The 22,721-nt window shown below is 55.2% G+C and overlaps 1 protein-coding gene and 1 pseudogene across 1 annotated transcript in view; one reads left to right on the top strand and one right to left on the bottom strand.

The window, feature by feature from the left end:
• CFDP1 (craniofacial development protein 1) overlaps positions 1,541-22,721 on the bottom strand; it is a 50,275-nt gene continuing 29,094 nt past the window's right edge. The window contains exons 6-7 of the mRNA XM_021409018.1: positions 5,563-5,721; positions 1,541-3,007 (exon numbers count right to left, since the gene is read on the bottom strand). Of these exons, the coding sequence (XP_021264693.1) occupies positions 2,917-3,007; positions 5,563-5,721 (250 nt within the window). The 3' untranslated portion in view covers positions 1,541-2,916. The remainder of the gene's footprint in view (positions 3,008-5,562; positions 5,722-22,721) is intronic.
• On the top strand, positions 2,125-2,867 carry LOC110404515 (annotated as a pseudogene).

Genomic DNA, 22,721 nt, shown 5'->3' on the forward strand with positions numbered 1-22,721 from the left:
GCGGTCCTATCGCCGTCCGCTGGGGCTTCCCTGCCTTTTAGGGCTTTTCCTGCCCGTGGGAGGCACGAGGCCGCCCCGGACGCCGCACGTCGAGGCCGCGATGCCGCCTCGCAGCCGTCTGTCCCCTCCGCGCGGGCGGCGGCCGCGGCTCCGGTGCAGCGGAGCTGCGGTCGTGCCCGCAGACCGCAGGCGGAACTCGGTGGCTTCCTCTCGGCGGTGACGGCGGTGACGACGTGGGGCCACCCCCGGGCTCGAGCGCTGCGCGGCTCCGAGCGTCCCCGGCTGCCAGCCGTCCCTCCCGGGCGCCGCCGTGTCCCATCCTCGCGGGGAACGTCCCCTGCTCCTCGCTCAGCTCCAAGAGAATTTGGTGCTGAAAGGGAAACTAAAGGGAAATTCCACGTGGACCAGGCGTGGGGAGGGGCTGGAGGACCCCAGCCTTGAGTGCCTTGTGTATGGTGACAGGCTCTGATAGAACAAGGGGAAATGGTTTCAAGCTGAAAGAGGGGAGATTTGGATTGGAAATAAGGAAGAGGTTCTTTGCACTAAGGGCGGTGAGGCAGTGGCACAGGCTGCCCAGAGAGGTGGTGGTGCCCCGTCCCTGCAGACAGCCAAGGTCAGGGGACGGGGCTGTGAGCACTGATGGAGCTGTGGGTGTCCCTGCTCAGTGCAGGGAGTAAGAGCAGACGGCCTTTAAGGTCCCTTCCAACTCACACCACGCTGATTCAGTGATTCCATGACACGTCAGTGAGCCCAGCACAGTACTGAACTGGGACACAGCTCTATGGGACTGGGATGTGGGGAAGGGGTGGCACTGGGACCTGCGTGGGGCTGGAGCTGCCCCAGTGGGCGCAGTGGCCTTGCACGGAGCCTCCTGGCTTTTGGCTCCTGGCTTTTGGCCGCTTCCTCGCGGCTCTGTCCTTCGGAAAGCTGCCTCCCGCCTCCTGGAGCAGCAATAGGATTACACGGGACTGAGTCTCCTAGCAATGAACGGATAAATAAATCCTGTAAAGGCAGCCGGGGATTTATTAGACTTCAATATTGGGGAAATAATGAGGACATTCCTCTTGGCTTGTAATATCACGGGACCCAACAGGATCACAACAGGGCTTTATCCCCACGCCTTCCCAGGCGCTGGGCACGCATTCACCAGGGGCAGAGATGGGGCGTTCCGTCAGGGCAGCCAGCCCTGCTCCTTCCCAGAGGGCTGCCCGTGCCCCGGGCCGGCGGTGAGGAGCCGGGTGGCACAGCCGATAGCTTGTCCTGGGAGAAAAAAGCCGCGTTCCTGTTCCCTGCAGCCCACGCTGGCAACGGGGAGCTGGGACGGATCCCGCACGGGACCCCACAGCGGAGCCGTGGGGCAGGCGCACACAATGGTGGCCTTGTTCGGGGCCGAGCACAAGGGGCCCGTTCAGCGCTGCCCGCGGCCGTGCCCTAACACAGCTCCCAGCCCGCGACGCGGCGGTAACTCGGGGGGAGCGAAGTTAGGGGCTCGGGGCCAACCCCTCCATGGGAAGGCAGGTGGTGGAAATAGCAAGCAGAGTACTTTTCTGTTGCGTTTTATTCCTTTTTTTTTTTTTTTCCAATTCCTAAGCAGCCAGGCCGTGTTTTCTGGAGCCCTGTAAATCACTCCTCATCTTCAGGAAAGGGAGGCAAGAAACACATGATCCAAGCGAGGAAACATGCAGGACACCGGGGAGCGCTGGCAGAGGACACCAGAGCCGAGCCCTGTGCTGGAACTGGAGCTGCCACCTCCCACCGGCCCCCACCCTGCCCGGGCTGCAGCAGAGCTGGGACAGCGCGGGGACGGGCTGGGATGGGCAGCAGAGGCACAGCCGTTCCCCGCTGCCATGGAGTGACTGGCTTGGAAGTGTCGGCAGGCGCAGGCATCTGTCCCACCAGCCCCGCTTCGGTGCCGTCCCATTTGGGGCTCGTTGAAGCAGGTCGATAAGAGCTCATCCTGTGCGTAACGCAGCCAAGGGCTGCGGCTCCCCGAGCACGTGGTGTTTTGTTCGTGTCCATCCCCAGCGCATCCCCAGCACAAGGGCTGACTCAGCAGCCGACACGTGAGCCCGGAGCTCAGCCCAGGCTCGGGGCCGAGGCACGGGGCCAGCGCCGGCGGTGAGCATGGGCCTGGCGCTGCCACGGAACAGTGTGGGAGATGCCCGTGGCTGCTTCTGCCCTGCAGCATCCCATGCGGACAGCCCGGTGAGCTCTCTGGACCAAGGGCAGGCAGGTGCCGTGCAGGGATTTCCACGATCGTGGTTGCACGCTTGTAACAGCGACCCTCAATTTCTCTGCCCTCTGCTTCCCAAAGCAGCCAGGCTGTGAGCACACGGAGCGCCAGGATGGAACACTTTATTCACGTGAACAGACCCTGGCCCGGCCTGCCTGCCGCAGCTGCTCTGAGCTCCTCGACGGAGCGAACAAGGGAGGATTTCTTCATCGGCTTGCTTCAAAACCCCCAGCACCATCAGACCCCACAGACAAGTGCAGACAGTTCGGCTTTGTCTGGGCAAGAGCGAGGAGGGGCAGGGGAGGCTGCAGGGCTGGCAGAGCAGGGCGCAGGGCTCCAGCCCTACAGCCTGTGCACACGCAGCAGCCACAAAGCCTTCCCCGCGGCCCCTCTCACCACCGCACACGTCAGCCGATACTGGTTTGTGTGTGAGCCCGGCAACACCCAGCGGTGGCGAAGGATCGGTGCCACGGGGTCACTTCTGTCACCTGCTGGGTGATGGGACCCTCGCAGCACGCACTGCCCACTGACAAGCACCCTCCCCAAACATTACAGTAAAAGGAAAAACCTGCCGAGACAAACAGGCTTGGGTAGAGAACAGTTTCTGTGCCCTGTGGCCAGGCGGGGGCTGGCGTCTCCCAGCTGGGGCACAGGGCAGCGGGACCCCACAGCCATCCCGGCCCTCAGGGCTTCATCCTGCTCAGCCTGATGTCACGCTCGATCTCGAACTGCCTGTGGTCCACGCGCTCCAGGAACGCCTTCCTCTCGATGTACCTGCAGGGAGCAGAGGCAGAGATGGTGTTAGCAGCACCCGTGGCCAGGACGAGGGGACCCGAAGGGACGGGCAGAGAAAAGGGGTGGCCGCCTCCTCCCCCCCTCTCCGTGCACCAGGCATCTCCTGCAGATGCTAAGCACTGCAAGGAAGGAGGCGAGCACAAAAAGCACCTTGCTGCTCATTTATGCCGTGCAGCTGAATTTTAATGCACTTTGCTGCAAACCCTTGCCACGGACAGCCCGGGGCTGTGCTACTAATTAACCTACAGAGGGAGTGAAATTGCAATTCAAAACAGGAGCGGTAATTGAATCATCACAATTGTTTTGCATTTGTTCTGCAGTGGCAAACACTCGGCTGTCACCACAAGGTCATCACGCTCGGCACTGGCTCGGCACAAGGCACACGAGCTGCCGCGTCCAAAGGACCGACATCGCCATGCCCCGCCATTACTTCATCCCAATTCATGTCAGCAGCTGAGCTCCCCGCATCAGTCCCTGGCAGCGTCCCTGCCGCCTCCTGTTCACATCTCAGCCCGCCTCGTGCTGACAGAAGTGGGTCAGCTCCTTGCTGCCATGCACTGCTCAGTGCCACGGGGACAATGCTCTGGCCTCGGAGGAGGTTCCACCTGGCCATCCGGCCCAGGCAGGGTGAGCGGAACGCGTGCTGAGACCTCCGCCCCGCACCGGCTCAGGAAAGGCGTTGGGGTAGGGCCGCTTCCCGTTGTCCCCACGAGTGACCCATGCCTGGGGGCAGGCCAGGAGAGGCCAAGGGAAGGAAGCCGGGGGGGTCCCGTGGCATATCACAATGTCACAGTGCCTGGGCGTGCGGTTTTCCTCCCCCTCCTTGGCTCAGCACAGACCAGAGGCACAGTCCATGGGGCAGCCGACAGCAGAGCCCCCTCTGCAGGAGGCAGCCCCCTGGGCAGAGGCTCGCTCCAGGGCATCGATGCCAATCACAGGCCAGGAACAACCAGAGCAGAAACCGCAATGTCACCCCACGGCCAGAGAATAGTGCCATGGGGGACGCAGCAGAGTAAATCATCAGCAGGCACAGAAAGGGGCAGCCGTGATGAACTGCAGGCGGAGGGGGTGCACCTTCTGGGAGAAGAGCCTGCCCGTGCTAATGAGGGTGCTGCGAGGGTTCCACAGGTGCCTGCTGTCCCCTGCCACTCTCCATCCATCACCAGGGTGAGTCCTCGGGCGCTGCCCACTGGGCCTGCCCTACAAAGCTGGCCCCGTTTGGAGGCTGCGGTACATTTCCATTAATAAAAGATATCAGAGCGACAGGGTGGGACCGCTGCCTCCCCCCCCAGCTTGTCCTTCCCTGCAGAACCAGGACAGGTCCCTGGGGTCCAACGCAGCCTGGGTCCTGCTGCAGGGGAAAACAGGTCTGGGACAGAAGATACAAGGAGTGGGAAGGCAGAGATGAGGGCAGGTGGGTGTAGGCGTGGGGCAGCAGGTGTCCCCCCACGCCTCGGGCACCATCCGCAGAAAGAAGGGGTGACAGTGGCCGCCACGGCGTGGGGACACGTGGTGTTTCAGGAGGGACACAGCTCTCCTCGCCAGGCAGATGTTCCCGCCCGCCAGGCAGGGTGGGGAGCAGAGGTCTGTAACGCCCGCAGTGCTGGCAGCGAGGTGGTGCCCAGCTGGGTTGAAGGGTCGGTAACCGCTCCTTGCGGTCTTCACAGATGTGTAAATGATTGCACAGCTGATCACTGAAGGGCAAGCAGAGGCTCTCAGCCTGCCTTAAGAAAGCAGCCGTTATAAAATACTGATCCGAAGCCCAAACCCAAACCCAAAGCTGTCGGAATACAGAAGCTCTGAGTTTTTCCTGCAGACAGAATAAAAGCACAGCTTACATAAAGATAGACTTTACGAGCTGTCCACTAAAGCAGTTACATCTTCCCAAGCTTAGCAAAGCACTTGCAGTGGAAATGCCACTTCTGATCTTATTATCCTTCCCCGCGGTGCATGTTATTAGCTTTCTGCTTTATTTACAGCATCGTCATTTGCTTTTACGATGCTTCCATTAACTTCATTGGCGTGAGCATTGCCTGATGCACACAATCGATGCCCAACGCTGCCATAATCTGTAACGCACCTTGCCAGCTGCTCCGGGTTTGCATACATCTAAACGCAGGGGGACGGCGGGCAGATGCAGCTGGAGCATGCTATTCGAGGAGCAGGATGAAGCCATACCTCCCCATTGGAGACTTGTTTTTTAAAACAAAACAGGGCAAAGGCAATTGCGTTTCCTTGTGGAGCGCTGCGTTAGACCGGTTCGGGCCAGCAGCAGGTGAGATAAGGCGCAGGCAGGCTCTGCGTCAGCTGGGCTCGGGGTCACGAGGCTGCTCGCAGAGCCAGAGGTGTTTGCCTGTACCTGCCGCAGGCTTCCCCTGTCCTCCTGTAATACCTACAGCTGCTTTACGTATCCTTAGAATAAATTCTCAAGAAATCCCACGGGTTTCCTGGACTCTCTGTAGAACGCGATGGGTTCCTACGTACGTAGGAGTGGTGGGAAACGCGGCTCTGAGATCAGAGCCAGCCCCTCTTACCCGTCTTTCCCTCGGTTGTGGATCGCCAGCTCCTCCACAATGCCCTCCTCCTCCTTGAAGTTCTCCCAGTCCAGCTTGGACTTCTCCAGCGTGCTCATCTTCTGCTTTTTGGAGCCAATCTTCCCCAGGAGGCTGCTGATACCGCTCGGCCTCTTCACCCTGCAGGAGACAAGGAGCAAACCGTGCTTCAATGCAGGGGACCAGCAACGAGCGGCGGGGCTGAGACACGTCACGTGCGCACGCGGTGGCCTGGCTGGTGGCGAGCAGATGGCCGCCAGCCCCAGCAGCTCCAGGCAGGGCCTTGCTGCCCGCACAGCCTGCTCGGCCGCTGCCCTGGAAGCGCCGAGTTCATTACACGCACATCTCGAGTGCTGGCTTTTTTGTGAAAGGGCTTTTTCATTTATCTTCTTAAGAGAACAGAGAGCTTTCAGGCCAAGAGAGATCATTAAATCATCCAGCTTGACCCCTTGTATACACCAGGCCAAGCCATTCCACTGATCACCTCCGTGCTAAGCCCAGCTCTTTGTCTTCGGGTTAAAGTGTTGTTTTCTGGAAGGGATCCAGACTCAGTGCGTCACCAGCGCTGACAACACATCTAGGAATTAACCATTTCAGTGTTAAGTTCCAACTCGACCTCAGCTAGCTTTCGTTTCTGGTTGTTGCCGCTTAGTCTGAACCCAGACATCCTTTGGATCCCAGGCTGCTCTCACCAGTCATGCACTCACACACCTACCTCTGAATTTCGTTTTGTTTTAGACAAACAGCTGGAGCTCTTTGTAACCCCGCCGAGATGCATTTTGTCCCAGCCCCTACACCGCTTCTAAGCTTTTGTCCCCCTGCTTAACGTTCCAAGCACCCGTAAGACAGGAGCACCAGAACCTGCCACCAGGCTCAGCTCTCTGCATGCAAACCTGCTCCTGTCCCATCTCGATGAATCACAGAATGGTTGGGTTGGAAGGGATCTCAAAGTTCCTCCACTTCCAACCCCCTGCTGCAGGCCGGCTGTCCCCACCAGCTCAGGCAGCCCAGAGCCTCGGGCACCTCCAGGGATGGGGCAGCTCTCAGGGCAGCCGTGCCAGTGTCTTGCCACCCTCTCAGTGAGAAATCTCCCCCGTGTCGCCTACATCCCATGGGCTGCCCCATCCATCACATGCCAGCTCGCCGTGCGCTGGGATCCCGCACCGCTCCCAGCTCCCAGGACCACCTTTGTCCTTCCTCTCCTTGTTCATAGAGGGTTGAAATCCCACCCCGTGTGCCGGGGCCCCCGAATCTCCGCTTTCTGCTGGGAAAGGCACACAGAGGACCGGGGTCAGCAGGTCGCTGCCGGGGGAAGACAATTCTCAAAGCTTGGAACCAGCAAAGCAAACTCGCATTAACCCCTTCTTACACCAGCCCGGGAGAGGAGGGGAACCAACATCCCGTCGGCTCCTTGTTTACACACATTCCAGAGATAGCTCTGCGTCTGCAAGGCCCGTGCCGCTGCAAAAAGCCGGAGAGGAAATGATTCTCGTTCCAGAGAGACGGAGGAATCTGGGGAGGGGGCCCCAGGTGAGAGGCAGGCTGCTCCCCAGGCGGCAGCAGGCACGTCCTGCCCCCGCACAACTGCTCTCCAGAACGCATCCAGAGCTGTCCTTATCGCATCATTAGCATGGTTTATGCTTCCATAATTTGCAGCCCTCCAAAGAAAAATAATTCCACAGTTTACATGGAATTAAATCAAAGAAAATGACATCTTTGTGAGCCTCAGCCAGAAGATTCACAGTGCAAGAATGGTTGGCTGCAGTCACTCGGGGCTGCAGCTTCCTGACGTAGGTATACGTGGGGGACAAGACCCTGAATTAAGGGAATCTCGTTAAGCTCTGGGTCTGTGGGAAGAGGAGCAGAAGTATCCTAGGGCCTGGTGCCTGAATTTCTTCCAGTCTCTGCCCACTGCAGGGGAGCATGCCCGCAGCCTGCAGGGATATGGGGCACGCTGGGGGCTCTCCTGTTCATCTTTCTCCCTGAAAGCTCCATTGAAATATCCACACCACCACCATGCAGTAACAGAATCGTGGAATCACAGGATGGCTTAGGTTGGACGGGACCTCAAAGCCCACTCAGTTCCGTGGGCCGGGTGCCCCACCAGTTCAGGCTGCCCAGGGCCCCATCCACGGCCTTGGGCACCTCCAGAGATGGGGCACCCACATCTTTGGGCAGCCCGTACAACTTCTCTGGGCAACAGCTTCATCCTCGCTCAGCACCCATCCTCCCTTACTCTGCAGGACACGATGGCTCCAAGGATCCTTATCTACAGATCACCGGGGGAAGAAAAATGGTGCAAGAGGCCCTGGTCCCCTGCATGGGATAAAAATGGAGAGATTAGGTTCCTGCAGCTGGGACTGCACGCAAGCCTTGCACAACAACCAGGCCTACTATCAGATGAGCGCTCAGGTTGTGAGCAGAGGAGGTATGACAAACAAGAAGGCAAAACCAAACAAACATTGGGCAAGCATGCCCCGAGGCGCGGCCTGCCGCCGGCCAGGCGGTGTTTGTGTGCAGCAGCTCGCCGTGCTGCGGGGCCAGGAGCCGGTGCACGCACGCAGGTAATTTGAAGAGAATCCAAGGGATGGAAGACAAACGTCTGCCACACTTTGATACCTCAGATTGTTTCCAATATGTCGCAGAGGCACTGATGTGTGCAAATAATTAGCGCTGCGTGCAAGGCAGCCAGGGCGCGATGCAGGAACTGCCAAGGGGCTGCGGGTTTCAGCAAGTGGCTTAAGGATGCCCTGAGACAGATCCAGGGCAGGGCTGCGTCTGATCCAACCTGCAGTCCGGGCTGGCAGGCAGAAGGCGTGTAACACGAGGTATTCCACAATACGTTTCTCGGAGCAGACCTAACGTCTCAGATGCGCTCACCTTGATGCCCTCGGAGTGGGAGAAGTGAGGATGCAGAAATAGGGGCTACGTCCTCAGCCACCTCTGAAATGGTTGGGAGCCTTCAGGCTGCACTAGAGCCTCTGCAAGGCCACAGCACGCACTAGGACCGCGTCAGGATTCCTCTGGGGAGTTTGAGGCGCAGGGTGACAAGCAGGCTGCAAGGCTACCGCCTGCTCCCAAAATGCTGCTATCTGGTGTCCGCGCTGCGATGGGCTGGTTTTGCCCTGCAGCACGGCTGGGCCTGGCTGGCCATGGCCTGAAGGACACGTGCACTTCTGCTGCAGATTGCTCGCTCAGCAGTGAGCCTTTCATCACCCCGAATAAACCCAGCAGCGAACCTGGGGGTGGGAATTCCAACGCTCGTGCCAACACGAAGTAAATGAGAGACATTAAAGTCCAATTAAAAACTTGCTTGGCCTTAAATGCCTCATCTGTTTAAAAAGCAAGTAACGGGGCCTGATTAATTGCATTCAGTGCCAGCACGAGGAATTATTACCCTTTTTGCACTCATTAAGGGTATCTGCTGTGGCATCTTTAATCACTAAGGCACTTAAAAGAGAGAAAGTAATTTGCTAAGACATACTGGATCCCAGGGATGGGAATCAGGACAATCGCCTACTGAGGACACAGAGCCACGCTCTCACTTTCCACAATTAAAAAGTCCCCGAGCAATAGGAGAATGGGGCTCCCAGGGCCTACTGGTCCCAGAGAAGTGAGTCGGGCTCCTCCCCTCTCTGGGTGCTCCGACGCCAATCCCACACACGCTGCAGCTTTAGGGACTCCATCCACCTCCCACTTGTGTGAGTTTTCCTGTTATCACCTTCCAGTAGCGACCCAGAGCAGATCATTCCCTCACTTTCTGCAGCAGCCTTTTATGTCTTTGAAAGCGTTTCACGCCTGCCTCGCTCAGCCTCCCCTTTCCTAGACTAAACAACCCCCGTTCTCCCAAGCTTTCCTCATTCCTCACCACTTCCAGCCCTCTGACTGCTCTCTCTGCAGCGAGAAATGCAGTGTCCAAACCAGGGACGGGCTCCAGCTGCGGGGCTGCTGGCAGCAGCACCAGGAGGAATGCCTCGCATGCCTTGCACCGCACGCAGCTCCTCGCCCAGCCTGTGACGTGTGCTTTGTGCACAGCCCTGTGACACCGTTGACTCACGTTGAGCCTGTGATTCAGGGAGATCTGTGTACGCACTGCTGCTGCCAAGGTTGTTACTTCCTTCCTGGATGCGCGCAGAGGATGCCTGCTACCCAAAGGCAGAGCTTTGCACTGCTCCTGTGCTGTTCCTCCAGTGTGCCTCCACGTTCCATAGGATCGTGGGACCACCTGGGTTCAAGATCTTGAAGGTTAGTCCAACATCAACCCGGCCTACTAAGTCCCATGTCCCTTAGTGCCATGTCCGCATGTCTCTTAAACACCTCCAGGGCTTCCAACGCCTGACTCGCATCCTTTGACAGCACATCTCGGATGGCTCCGCACATTGGCCTCTGCTGTTCACAACGCCCATCCCACAGCTATTGAGGAGTAACACCCGGAAAAGGACGTCCTGTCTTTGTGGAAGACGTGTCTCTGGGGAAGTATTCCAGGCCAGGTTGGATGGGGCCCTGGGCAGCCTGATCTAGTGGCTGATTTAGTGACTGGCAACCCTGCCCAGGGCAGGGACTGGAACCAGACGATCTTTGAGGTCCCTTCCAAACCAAGCCATTCTATGAGTCTATGAAGCACCTCTGGAGACCAGATGGCAGCTGAACAAGCACCAGTCAGCCAACCAAGAGTGAGCCAGTGCCCAAAAGAAGGCAGGTTCAGATGGCAGAGTGAGCGGTGACACTTCACATTGTCCATCACCAGGGAATGATGGGTGCCCTACTAAAGGAGCCAGCAGCATCCCCAGCTCCCCCTTCTGGAATCACAAGCCCCCTACTGCTCTGTTTCTGCTGGCTCCTTGTGGGGTATGCAGACTGCAAACCCTGCGCTGCTGCTCCTCAGATCCTCCTATGGACAACAACTTCTCTAGCAGGAAGGCCTGAATACATAGGAAGCAAACATCGAATAAAAAATAGGGCAGTGCTGATGTTTAGCCAACAGCCCTCTTCTTAAGGAACATTTCTGGGAGACAGGGCAAGCAAATGCACCTAAGAGCACTGTCACTGATGCACACAAACCATGAGAGAGATGCTCTGCAAGTGCTCCAGGTTGCTGTCACCAGCTGAGAGTTGTGTCTGTGGCTGGAGAGGTCACCCCAAAGGCTCTGACGTCCAGGGAGACGTAGGTGAGAAACTCACCCAGCAGAGAGCACAGAGGTTTGTAGATACTCCTATCTGTTCCTGCCACGAATGGCTGTGAAGCCAAACAGTAACCTTAACAGCAGGAAATGGTTTTCATACAAACTAACCACAGCTGGGCAACTGATGCAGCCAGTAAATACCTTCATTTTAAGAAGTGGAAGATTCCTACCCACTGCAGCATGGACTGCCTGTCCTACTGTCCTCCTTTCAAACCAAACTGTGTGTTCTGTGAGTTCACCCCAGCAATGTCCCAGCTGCTGAAACCTGGCTGGTGCCCTGCATGCCCGCTCTGAGTGGGGGCCTGAGCATCTGACCGGGTGCAGCCAGCAAGGATGTGCTGACAGCCCTGCAAATCAAAGTGCAGCTGAGACAACAGAGTTGCCGTTGGCATGCAGAAGCCATGGTGATGTGACAGGCTAAGTGCATGCTGGATGCTGCCTTGGTGAGGTGGCTGCGGGCACAGTTGATGCTGGTGGTATCTGCAGCCCAAGATAATCAGTGGGGAACGGACTGTGTCACGTGGCAGTCCCACCTCCCAGTGGGAGAGAGCTGTGGGCCTGTCCAAGGGCAATGCTCTGGTATGCTGACAATGGGTTTATTGCTGGATTTATTATTAATCCAGCGTGGTGAATTCACGTGAAACTTCACAAGTGGCACAAGGCTGTTTTGCTATGGCAGACTGCACCTCACCTTCACGAAGGAAACATGTCCCCACATTAGCTTGCGACCAGCAGAACCAAACAGATCTCCAAGCTCATCAAGAGCAGAAGACTGACACTGTGCCCCCCCATGGGCACCCAAATCAGCACAGCACCTCTCGCGCCTCTCCGGCAGATGCTGGGGCTGGAGGCTCCTTCCACGGCCTCTGGAGGACACGTTCATCCCCGTGCCGGCACCCAGGGGCTCACTGGCTCAGCCAGTCCCTGCCCTGCAGGTCCCCTTATCGGCAGGAAGACCTCGTTACGGAAGGGACTGAGGCTTCCTGCTGGGGCCCGCAGCCTTTGTGGCGCTCGTGGCGCTGAGGCCACAGTGCTGGAGGAAGCACGGTGTTTTCCTTGGGCCTTTGAGACAGAGTTGCTACGAGGTTGTTGTCAACAAAACAGGGCTGTGCTGCTGGGGCCGGGCAGCATGGGCTGCGCACGGGCTGTCACCGCGGGACGGGGCACAGCAGCACAAGGCCCCTCTGTACCAGTGTCCCCGCAGCTGCCCCCAGCTGTATGGGCAGAGCAGAACCAAAACCCAATGCCCTCCTCATCAGGGTGACTCTGGGGAGCCTGGAGCTGGCTCCTCTCCAGCACGCAGCACAGACGGAGGCTGTTCCAGCAGCACGTTCCTCCAAGGCACTGCAGCGAGGCCAGCCAACGACATTACAGTATCGACGGATGGAGCTCGACAGGAGCCTAATTGAAAGAGCTGCAGCGTTCAGCTGACTCCTGATGCTATGAAGACGTTAACGGCTCCAACCCGGTGCTAAGCAGCCCTGTCTGACAGCTCCAGCACTCAGCTGATGGATGGGAACCCGCCCCTCGATACTTGGTGGCCAGCCAGAGCCATGGCCCCGTCAGCACCGTCACCACGGCCAAGTGCTGGAGAAGCTGTCTCTTCCCAGCTGGAGGCTGCAGCTTCCACCAGGGAGGCTCAGCAACTCACAGCGTGATACAGAACAGACCCGCTCCTGCCACTGGAGACAGAGACCCGGTTTGTGTGCATGGGGATGGGCTGTGAGCACTGACCCAGCCACATACTGGCCTGCAGAGACTCTGCAAACCCACCAGCACACACCTACCTGCACCTCGCCCCATAGGGACACACCGTCTGCATGCCGACTGCTCCCTGAACGCATTCTCCATGTGCTTCAAAGATTCACATTTACTGCATTGTGCAAAACCACGATGCAGCTGAGCAGATCAGCTTATGGGAGCTGAGGCGGGGGAAGAGAAAGCTAAAGATAATCAATAAATCTTTTCAGCTAAAACATCAGAACTCCCTAAACTGCTCTCATGTGGACTCATTTGATCCTGCAGAGCACACTGGCGCCCATATTTAGGCTCAGCAATAAGTGTGAATGAATGACTCCCAGTGCCTGCAGCTCCCATGCCTGCGCTGAGCTCAGCGCAGAGGTTTCAAATGAAACAACCATGGCCACAGCGCTGGGCTGGGATCAAGCACAGACCGTTTTCTATCTTAAAAGGCACTTGTTTGAGAACATTCGGAGCTGCTAGATCCCCCGGCCCTGAAATTATTTCACTGTGAGACCTTGAAAACGTTGACATCTTCAAATGCAAAACGACGCACGGTTGAATTGGTGGCCAGCCCTTAAAAAAGAACAGCCAGAAAATAACTGCTGGCAATGGGAGGAGGAATTCTGCCTCCCTTCAGAGGCCGGCTCCTTCCCCTTTGTCTAACAGCGGACCTTTTGTTCGGGCTCTCGGCGCAGCCCCGAGGTACGCAGGGAATGTCTCACTGCACGGACTCGGCTTTGATCGGCACAGGGGCTGCTGCAGACCGTGCCCGAGCAGTGCTGCTAATGGAATTGTTCCAGCGCTAACGGGATTTCACTGAATGCGTGGGGACAGCGGAGCAGCCGGGGCCGCTGGCAGCTCGCTGTTTACAGTGCCAGGCACTCCAACAGCTCAATGCCTGAGAAAACAGCCCCCAGAGCTCTGCAAGCAACACAGGACCCCCAGGGTTCCACACTCAGCCCCATCAGCTTTCCACTGCAGCAGGCTTTGATCAACATGGGGTGAGAAAGCCAGGACAGGAGCAAGGAGGGTCCCCCCCTCCCCCAGCAATTAATCCAACAGCTATAAGCAAAGGCCCGCTGAAAACAAACAGACCGCCTTCCACCCGCAAATGTTTGCAAAGCTCGGCAGCCTGGGACAGGGGAAAGTTCCCAGGAAATTAAAGGAGGGTGAGCAAGCGTCCGGGCTTTCTGGCACAAGCGTATCGCTGTAATGAGTAACCAGCCTGAGCCACCCAGGGCAGCGGTTGCTTTGCAGTGTCATGCAAGGAAATAAATAGCATGAATATCATACATTAACTTCCAGTGGAAAGGCTGTCCTGGCAGCATGTGGGCCTACAGGGGACCATAAACATCTGGGCACCGCCACGGGCAGCCATAAAACAAGAAACAGGACTTGATCACATGTAATTGCTTCAGGGAAGGGCAGCATCACTGGCGTGTGTCAGTTACCTTCCCCTCCACCTTGCTGCTCCATCACAGACCAAGTGCCAGCCAAACGAGCCGAGCAAGGTGGGCATTCCTGGGGCAAGGACTGGAGGGAAGCACCCTAAAAGATGCTTGCTGTAGAGAACCTGAAGTCCAACCCACCGAAAGCAATGGGAAGCTAACTGATGAAAGGATGCGTTTTGCTTTTTGAATACAGCTGATGGCCGCAGAAATGGCTCAGTAACAAACGGGGAGACAAAGCAGAGAGCCTGAAATGTGGAGCATAGGAGAAAGTACGATTGCCTCGTGTGTTTTTTCTCCACGGCTTCGCTGATGAGCTTTGAATGCTACTTCCAAGCATTCAAGCTTTGGCAGCCGCACTTGAAAGCACAGCCTTGCTCTTCCCAGGGATCCACCTGGCTGGAAACAGACTGCCAGTCCCCAGAGGGACCCAGGTGCCACCTCGCTCTGTTGTCCCCTTCTGGCTGGAGGGCAAGGCTTCCTCATTGGAATGGTCAGGCAGCTCCTGCACAGAGCTGCATGTCTCACAGTTACCATCCACCCACCGAAAGCTGCTTGGAAAGTGGAATGGGAACAGCAGCCCAGCCGGGCTCTTGGTGACACGGTGTCTCTGGAATTCACTGGTGAGCATCCCACAGCCTCTGCATGGGAGGATGCCAGCGGCATTTCCCAAATCCTGTGTGACCCACCAGCTGCTGAGGACAAAGCAGCTGTGCATGCACCGTCTGCCCAGGACAACAGTGTGCTGCCGAATGAAGACCAAAGCAACTCCCATCCGTGCTCGCAGTCACAGGGAGCAGCTCCAGGCCCCAGCCATAGGACAGGTCACCCAACCCCTCTGTAGCAAGGCTTCCGTCCCAGGGACACTGTGCAGTGCAGCAGCACTGAGTAAGGCAGGCAGGCTGCCAGTGGAGGCTTCGATCTCCTTCAGGGAGCTGAAACAGCTACGTGGTAAATGCATTAACTATGGGAACAGCTTCCCAAAGGATGTGGTGGATCCCAAATTGTCTTTCCGTTGCGAGTGGATGCCTCCTTGGAAAATGCAGGCTGCAGCTTGACCGCAAGTGTGCAGGGAAACGCCGTGGCCCCAGCACGGGCCCCCAGTGGGGACAGAGTGCATCCTGGCTGGGACGTGGCCACCCCAGGGCTCCCAGGGGCACGCCGTACCTCCTTCTCTTACCCCATGGCTTTTGAATGCCCAACTCTCTTCAGGGTCTTCTGTTAGAGATTTGAGGAGTCAATTAATACCAAATAAAACCTCAGTCACTCCTTCTAGGAAGTCCCTGCTACAGCAAATTGTAAGCTTGGAAATGACCCCTAGGACCATCTAGTCCAACTGTCCTTCCCTTCCCAGCCCAACCCACTTCTGTGAGCACAGAACCCAAGCAGGGTAAAAACCTTGCCAAGGGAAGAAACTCTCACACCATTCTCGTCTGAGAAAGCAGCTCAAAGGAAAGGCAACAGAAGGGATGGTCACACCCCTGGGTCAGGAGGAGCTGGGAAAGGCTCATCTCCAGGAGCACAGAGTGCCAGTGCTTCTTTTTTTAAACTTAGCTAGCAGCTGCAGAATTTAGGCTTTGTTTAAAGCCTTTTGCCCTTGCAAAGGAAACCTCCTCCCCTCCTTTCCCCTTCCACGGAAAAGGCCACTGAAGTCTGTGGGCAGACATCCTGTAATGTCACCTTACCAAGAGGTGGCAACCTGACTCAGCTCAGCAAGCAGCTCTGCTTCCACGTGGGGCTCCAACAGCAGTATGTGGCCCCGGCCTGATCCCTGGCTCAGGTCACACCACCACCACCACCAGCATGGAAGGAGGGGCAGGAAAAAGAGGGGCAGGCTGGATGCTGGGGGTCTGGGCAGCTCTCGTTACTCCTGTTTATTTCACGTGCACGTTGCTGCATGCAGAAACCCTCTCCCTGCAGATGCATGCTGCACCCAGACCACATTCCAATGCCCTCCCTGCGACATGTTTTAGTACAAGGCACTGCATTATCTGTCAGGTCAGAACAACCAGAAGAAGACAGCACAGAACTAGACACCATGCACCAAACACTGCTCTCTGATGGCTTTCCTAAACCTACCCTAATTTATAGATTAATCTGCTGCACCAGTAATTGAGGCCATTTGATGGGTAGCATGTAAAAGCACCATTATGGGGAAGGCTGGAAACCTGCTTGTGATTTACAAAATTACTGCTGGGCCTCCAGAGGCTTGGGCACTTGTGAGGAGCAGGTGCTGTGCATCAGCTCCATTCTCTCTTTGCCCTCATCCAGTTTTAATATCAGCAGTAAAACAACTCCTGCATTAGAGCTAATGCAGCAGAGCGCCCACCATTCCCCTTTCCATTTCTCCCCTGCTGCATGGGATGCTGAGCATCAGCCAGCTTGGGTGGGGGACAGGCACCTGAGCAGTGTGAGCCCTCCCCATGCCCCACAACAAGCAGGGTGCTGGGGCCAAGCCGCACGCAGCAGAGCAGGATTTGCAGAGGGAAAGAGCGTGCCTGCCTCTGCTCACAGCAAGCCCCTCCTTCCACCCAGCCCTTTCCGACCCCAAACCAAAGCACCAGCAGCAGCCTTCCTTCCTCCCCAGCATGGAGAGTGGCAGCTCCCAGACCCCCCCAGAAGCACGGCTTGGTGAGCAAGGAGCATTTCTTCAGCTGGCTCTCAGCTTGGGCTGCCTTACAACAAAAGGAAGCTGCAGTCCCTCAGGGCTCAGATTTTTCCAAACAGGGTAAACATACACAAACACCCAATATTTGCATGCGCAGCAATCAGGCCAAAGGATGCACTGGCAAGTGGGTGGCTCACTGGTGGTCCTGACGTGCAATAACACGCGTGCAGCCCTGGAAATCTCCATCTAAGAGCCATAGCTCCATCCTGACTGCGCTGCTTTCAAGTCTGCCTTCAAGATTAAAAAGCAGCCTTTGTTGTCTGCAAGATTAGCATTTCAGAAAAAAGCACAGCCCCCAGCCCAAGGGTCTGCTCCTTAACCCAAAACGTTGGCTCCCTAACGTCAGAAGCTGCAAGCCCCGCAGTCATTAGGCAGATTGTATTTAAGCGCCCTACGTGCAGCTGATCAGAGCATTACTCCTTAAAGGCTTCACGTGGCAAGAGTGCTGTGCAGAGAGCAATCTCGTTTAACAGTCAATTAGCAGAGATGTGCTCCTCTGAGCTAAAAAAAAAAAAAAAGCTATGCCTCAGCTTTCCTCCGCTTTGACTGCTAAACTGAGGCAGCAGATCGCTCCCGCAGCCCATCAGTTCTGGGACATGTGTATGAGTTACCCTAGGGCTTCATCACAATCTTGTGTAAGACCCAGGACAGTGATATTGATGATAAGTAAATCTCTTTAGGCAAGAAAGGGACTGGATAGACTCAGGAGACAAAAGGGAAAAAAAAAAAAAACCGAAAACTATTTCCATGCAAAGCACTGCATCTGAACATGAAATGGAAACATTGCCAAGTACAATCCCCCAGCAGCACTCCCCCTGGAGGATTCGGGTACCCAGACCCCTATCTGTGAGCATCTGAAACTCACCCTGGGGGCCCTGATGGAACCTCCTGCCTTTCAGAACAAGGAGAGTAAAGATGCCCAAAGCCCAACAGGCAGAACAGTGACATCGTGCAGGTAAGAATCGGAGCTTCCTTTCTCCCATTATTGCCACACTAACTCCAGACAGAAGCAGCATCAGCAAAAGAATAAATTCTGCTGAAGAAAAACTGACAGCTCTCACCAGTTAAATACATGCCTACAGGCACAGCTTAGATGCAGGATTCTTATGTTAAGAACAAAAATCCCCTTCACTTTCCTTCTCCTTTGTAGCAGAATCCTCCAGGAGCACCTCCCAGGCGGGGTGCGTACCTGAGCAGAGCTCAGCTATTGCAGAAAAGCTGATGGGAAAGCAAAGTCTGCATCTGTACTGTCCCAAGGAGCCACTTCAGAGGACAAGTGTTTGTTTTACCTGGCTCCTTCGCTTTACGGGGCTGAGGCAGACTTTCCCTGCTGGCTTCCTGACCTCGCACATTTGAGTGAGCTGTGTGATGCACCAAGCACTTCCTTCAGAGCTCAGGGGAGCAAAGGATGGCCGGAGCACAAACACAAATGGTGCAGGTGGTACCAGGAAAGGTGACCTAAAGGAATTAGCTCTCGGGGTTCAGCCATTGCAACAAGCTTTCTTCCTTCCCAGGAGTCACTTCAGAGAGGAAGGACGCAATCCTGGGATACGAAGAGATGAAGCAGCAAGCTGGGAGGCACTGGTGAGTACTGGCTCCCAGCTACACCTCCCCAGCAGGATGACTCCCTCCTCACCTCGCACTTCTTGCCATCAGGCTGGCCCCGAGGCTGTAACAACTGGATAAGCCTAAAAAGCAAAGGAATGAAGGCACAGCAGAGAAAATCCCCGGCCTGGATTAGGCACGCAGCTGAGCTACCAGCACTTTCACAGCACCACAAGGCTTCCTCAGCCAAGTGCAAATACAGGCAGGGTTCAGTGCAGTGAAACATCAGACAAGGAACATTTTTAGCTGCTGGATGTCTCCAAGACCTTCACCCTCACTGTGCCTGGAGCCACAGAAGAATCCAGGTGGCTCAGTTTGGCAGCACAGAGCACGTGGGGACTGCTGTACCCAGCTCCTCCGCACCCCAAGGCTGCTGCTAGCACAGCCAGCGCTACGTCCTGTCCTTCAGCTCACAGCAAAGCAAGCATCCCAAGGCACCAGTGAAGGCTGTTACGCCACACGCAACAGCTCAGCACCAAACTAAACTCTCCTGATGCAGCTCTGCTGCTTGCTGTGACCGGTTGGCATGACGCTAGGCTGGCAGGGCGCAGGCTGCTGCTTCAGGCTGCATGGGAGCTGCTCACACCCTTCTCCTGAACACAGGCAGAAGCTTTAACTTACACCAGTTTCTATGATTACTGTGATCGTATATTTTCTGATTTCCAAGATCGCACAGCTACTGCAAGGAGAGCAGCTCTGCTCCTGCACTACATGGTTGCCTTCAAGGGGACATGAGAGCTGCTGCCTTTGTTTTACATCAGGACCCAGCAGCACAAGGCTAACAATGTCCTTTCCCAAAAGAGTTTGTCAGACAGTGGAGACAGCAAGAGCAAATGACTACAGGGATCTTTCAAAGCTTCTTGCATTACAGGCACTGAGAAGAGATCATCCTTCCCTTTGTTGTTCATATTTAAAGCGTGCAAAGCCCCACGTATTTAATTCCCACGTACATCGCTCAGTCTCTTGCATTGCAAGCAAGGCTACGTCATGAGAACTCCAGCACGACACATCCTTACCCATCAATTTTGGGAAGCAGGGCAGGGCTGTGGTGAGCAGGAGCCTGAGAGGGCCGTGGTTTTATTCCCTGTGGGATCTCCCTACCCCCAGCCCACACGGAGGAGGCAGCAGGGAAGAGAGGAGCATGCTGCTGGATGCTTCAGACCTTGCTCTTTTTCCTAGCTGCAAAGACAAGTTTCTTATTAAAAGATAAAGAAAAACCCTTTCATCCTCTACGCCCAGACCTAAATCTTTAAATACCTAGTGAAATATAAGTAATTGAGATGTGCTGTTAGCAGCTGTGGGCTCAGTCATCCCTTTCATGTTCGCAGACAGAAGCTGACTAGGAGTAAGGGTTACTTAACTTAAAAATGACAAAGTTTGATCGCTGTGCCTGGCAATGAATATTAAAAGCAATGACAAGATTGACATTATCTAGCTGCACTGTAGCTTCTATTTTTTCCCCATTTCAATGCTCCATTCCTCACTTCTTACTGCAAAGATCCATGGCAAGCATGCACAGCTCAGGCTGACATGCACTGAAGCCCAGCGTTCTGGGTACTATACTTAAGACAATTAAAAGGGCTCAGCTAGCAAAGCAGCACAATGTCCTGAGAACAAACATGAACAAAAGCCCTCCTTGTGTGTCATGTGCTGCACACACATCCCAGGCTTCACAGAGGCCCTGCTTTACTTTGGAGATGTGGGGTGATGCTGCTGAGACACCTCCTCCACCTTTTGCAGCCCGTCCTATTCTCTTGGAAGCAACGGCATGGCTGCAGAATGAAACTGGAGCTCTCCACATGCTCCCCAAACAGCATTCACTGCAGGTTCTGCTCAGAAGGATGACAGATGTTTCCCTGAATGCATAGAATTCTTTTTTCTTTCCTACAGCTAAGCTACTACAGCAGCTAAGCAGCTCTAACTGAATGCGTGGTGGTTAAACAAAACAAGGGCATGCAACCGAAGAAGCGAGCTGCCAAGATGCTTTCACCCTGTAAGTAGAAGGAGAAAGCACGGCTGCCTGCACAGACTTGCTCCAGTGCCCAAATTACTCTCCCAACAAAACCCACACGTTATTTCCAGCTTGAGCGCTTTCAATCACTGCTCACAGCTGCTCTGCTGTGGGCCGGACTGTGCACCTCCCTCAGCCGAGAATGACGCTCTCCTGCAGAAAACTGCAGGCTAAGGTCAAGTCCTATCTTACAGTGTGCTTTCTAATCCAAAAGCTGTGCTCCAGCTCCCACGTTCATTAGAGCAATGGCATGGCCACGTGATCTGACGACAACTGGTGCCGGCTGGTGCTGGGAGCTGTATCTGAGTAACACGGCAAAAGCCTTGGGCTACTCAAGGCCGAGAGCATATCTCCAGTGTGGAGCAAGCTCAGGCACTCATGCAGCTGCTGCCCTGAGCTCTGCAGGGAGCATGGAGCCTCTCAGGGGGTTTCCCTGTACCCTGGGCTAGCTACAGAGCAAACCTACACAGAGCTCACATGGGCTGGCAGCCCCGCCTGCAAGGACACAGCTACACTGCTCACCTCTCTAAAGCAAGGATGCTCCCGCAGTGCCCCGGACTCCACTGCTCTGCTCCATCCCGCAGGGATGCAGGAGCACCATGGGCTGGTGCCACCAGACCCCAGTGTGGCTCTGGACTCGCCTCTGTGTATTGCCTCAGGGAAGGGATGTGACCATTGCAATTCTGTCCACCTCTTGCTACTTTTCCCCCCCTGTCCTTCAAAGAAAAGAGACATTTGCTATCAGTCAACCAAGAAGAAAGTGTTTTCATCAGCAGATGCTCTCCTTGGGCATCTTGCCATCACAGCACAAACTGAGGTGCTTGCTCAAAGCAGACAGACAGGCATTCAGAGCAAAACAGAGCTGGGCCTGACTGCTCTGCAAGGAGGATATTTTTTTTATTGTACAAGAAAAAAGGTAATAAAGTCTAGCTCTGGGTATAAACAAGCTGACTGTACATAATAGACATTGTTAGGTGTCTGAATAGGTCACTGACTCAAAGGAAAGTTCAGCTCCACAATGCGGGTCTTGGGCTCTGCCCTTCTGAATACCCAGCAGAAAGCATCCCTGCACACGCACGCCCCATGCATTCAGCACAGCTGGATCTTTTTGTATTTCTCACTGTCCATTTCCTCCCGAATTTCCGTAGTTTCCTTCCATTCGTACTACAAGCCTTTGTTCTTTCTCTGCCCTCTTCCTCCTACTATTTAGAAGCGTACAGACACAGTCTAAGGGTAAGGAAGCAAGCAGAGTCACAGCACATTAGAAAAACAACTTTCATAGCTTGCACCTACCCATTCTAAAAACACCATACAGCAGCATTAGTTATGCATGGAAGGAGTGATCCCTGTGTGCAAGAAGAAGAACCCTGGCAAACTTCAACCACAACAAGCTGTCTCTATCACACACTAACAAGTTAAAACAGGGCCCTTCATGGAATTAATTTAATCTTAGTATTTGCTAGTTAGAATCATAACACAGAATGGCTCGGGCTAGCAGGGATCTCAAACATCATCTAGTTCCAGGTGCCAAAATCCTATACATGAGGCTCTCCTCCAAGGCCCCATCATGGTGGAATATTCTTCCTTCTATCAACAGATCTCAAAGCATAGCTGCAGCCTGTGTGGTAGTTATCCCGACCTGTAAAACAGCGTAACTGGGACACCCTGAGCAACCAGTCTGAGCATCCCCACAGTCTTCCAGCAGAGGAGACAGGTATTCACACGCTGGGTTTGGGTCTGACACTGACCAGTTTCTCCTTCGGACTTGGATAAATTAAGAATTGTCCACTAATGAGATGAATTTTGTAAGCCAAATGTGAAAAGCCAACCCAGAAGCTGGGGTCAGTGGGGAAACCCAGCTGGGAGGGCTGGAACAAGGGCAGGCAGATGGAGCCAGTGATGTCCTGTCTCTGTGTCTGGGCGTCACTGACCTTGCTTTGCTCCAGAACTCCCGACCTGCAGTACTCCCTGCGAGGTCGAAGTCCTCCCCTTCTGCCAGCACCTGGATCAGGGTGGGTGCTGTCCTGGACAGACACGCTTTGCGTTGTGCCAGTTTCCTACCTTGCTTTCCAAGCACTCAGAGGCAACCTGTGTGCACTGTAACTAGCATCAGGACTTTGGCAGCACTTGAGACTACTGGAGCTGTCAGCTCCTTTAGCGCTAATAATCACCTGTCAAAAATGCAGAGCAGACTGAGGAAGAAATAAGAGAGGAAATGATTAAGCACCTCAAGCTGTAGCCAAGGCAATCAAGAAACTGAATTCAGCTGCTTTAGTAAGTACCTTTTAATGCAACATGTCCCTCCTCCTGCGCAGGAGTCCTACAGTGACTCCACAATAGCTCTGTGCCTGTGGCTTTAAATTTGCTAACAAACAGCCTAAGCACTCATGCACAAGATGGATGCCGGGGAGGGAGAAAAGAGAAAGATTTCAGATTACAACCAGAACAGCATTTGTCACTTGCTGTAGATGGTGTGAGAGGCA

Source organism: Numida meleagris, chromosome 10 (genome assembly GCF_002078875.1).
Source record: "Numida meleagris isolate 19003 breed g44 Domestic line chromosome 10, NumMel1.0, whole genome shotgun sequence".
Taxonomy (NCBI): domain Eukaryota; kingdom Metazoa; phylum Chordata; class Aves; order Galliformes; family Numididae; genus Numida; species Numida meleagris.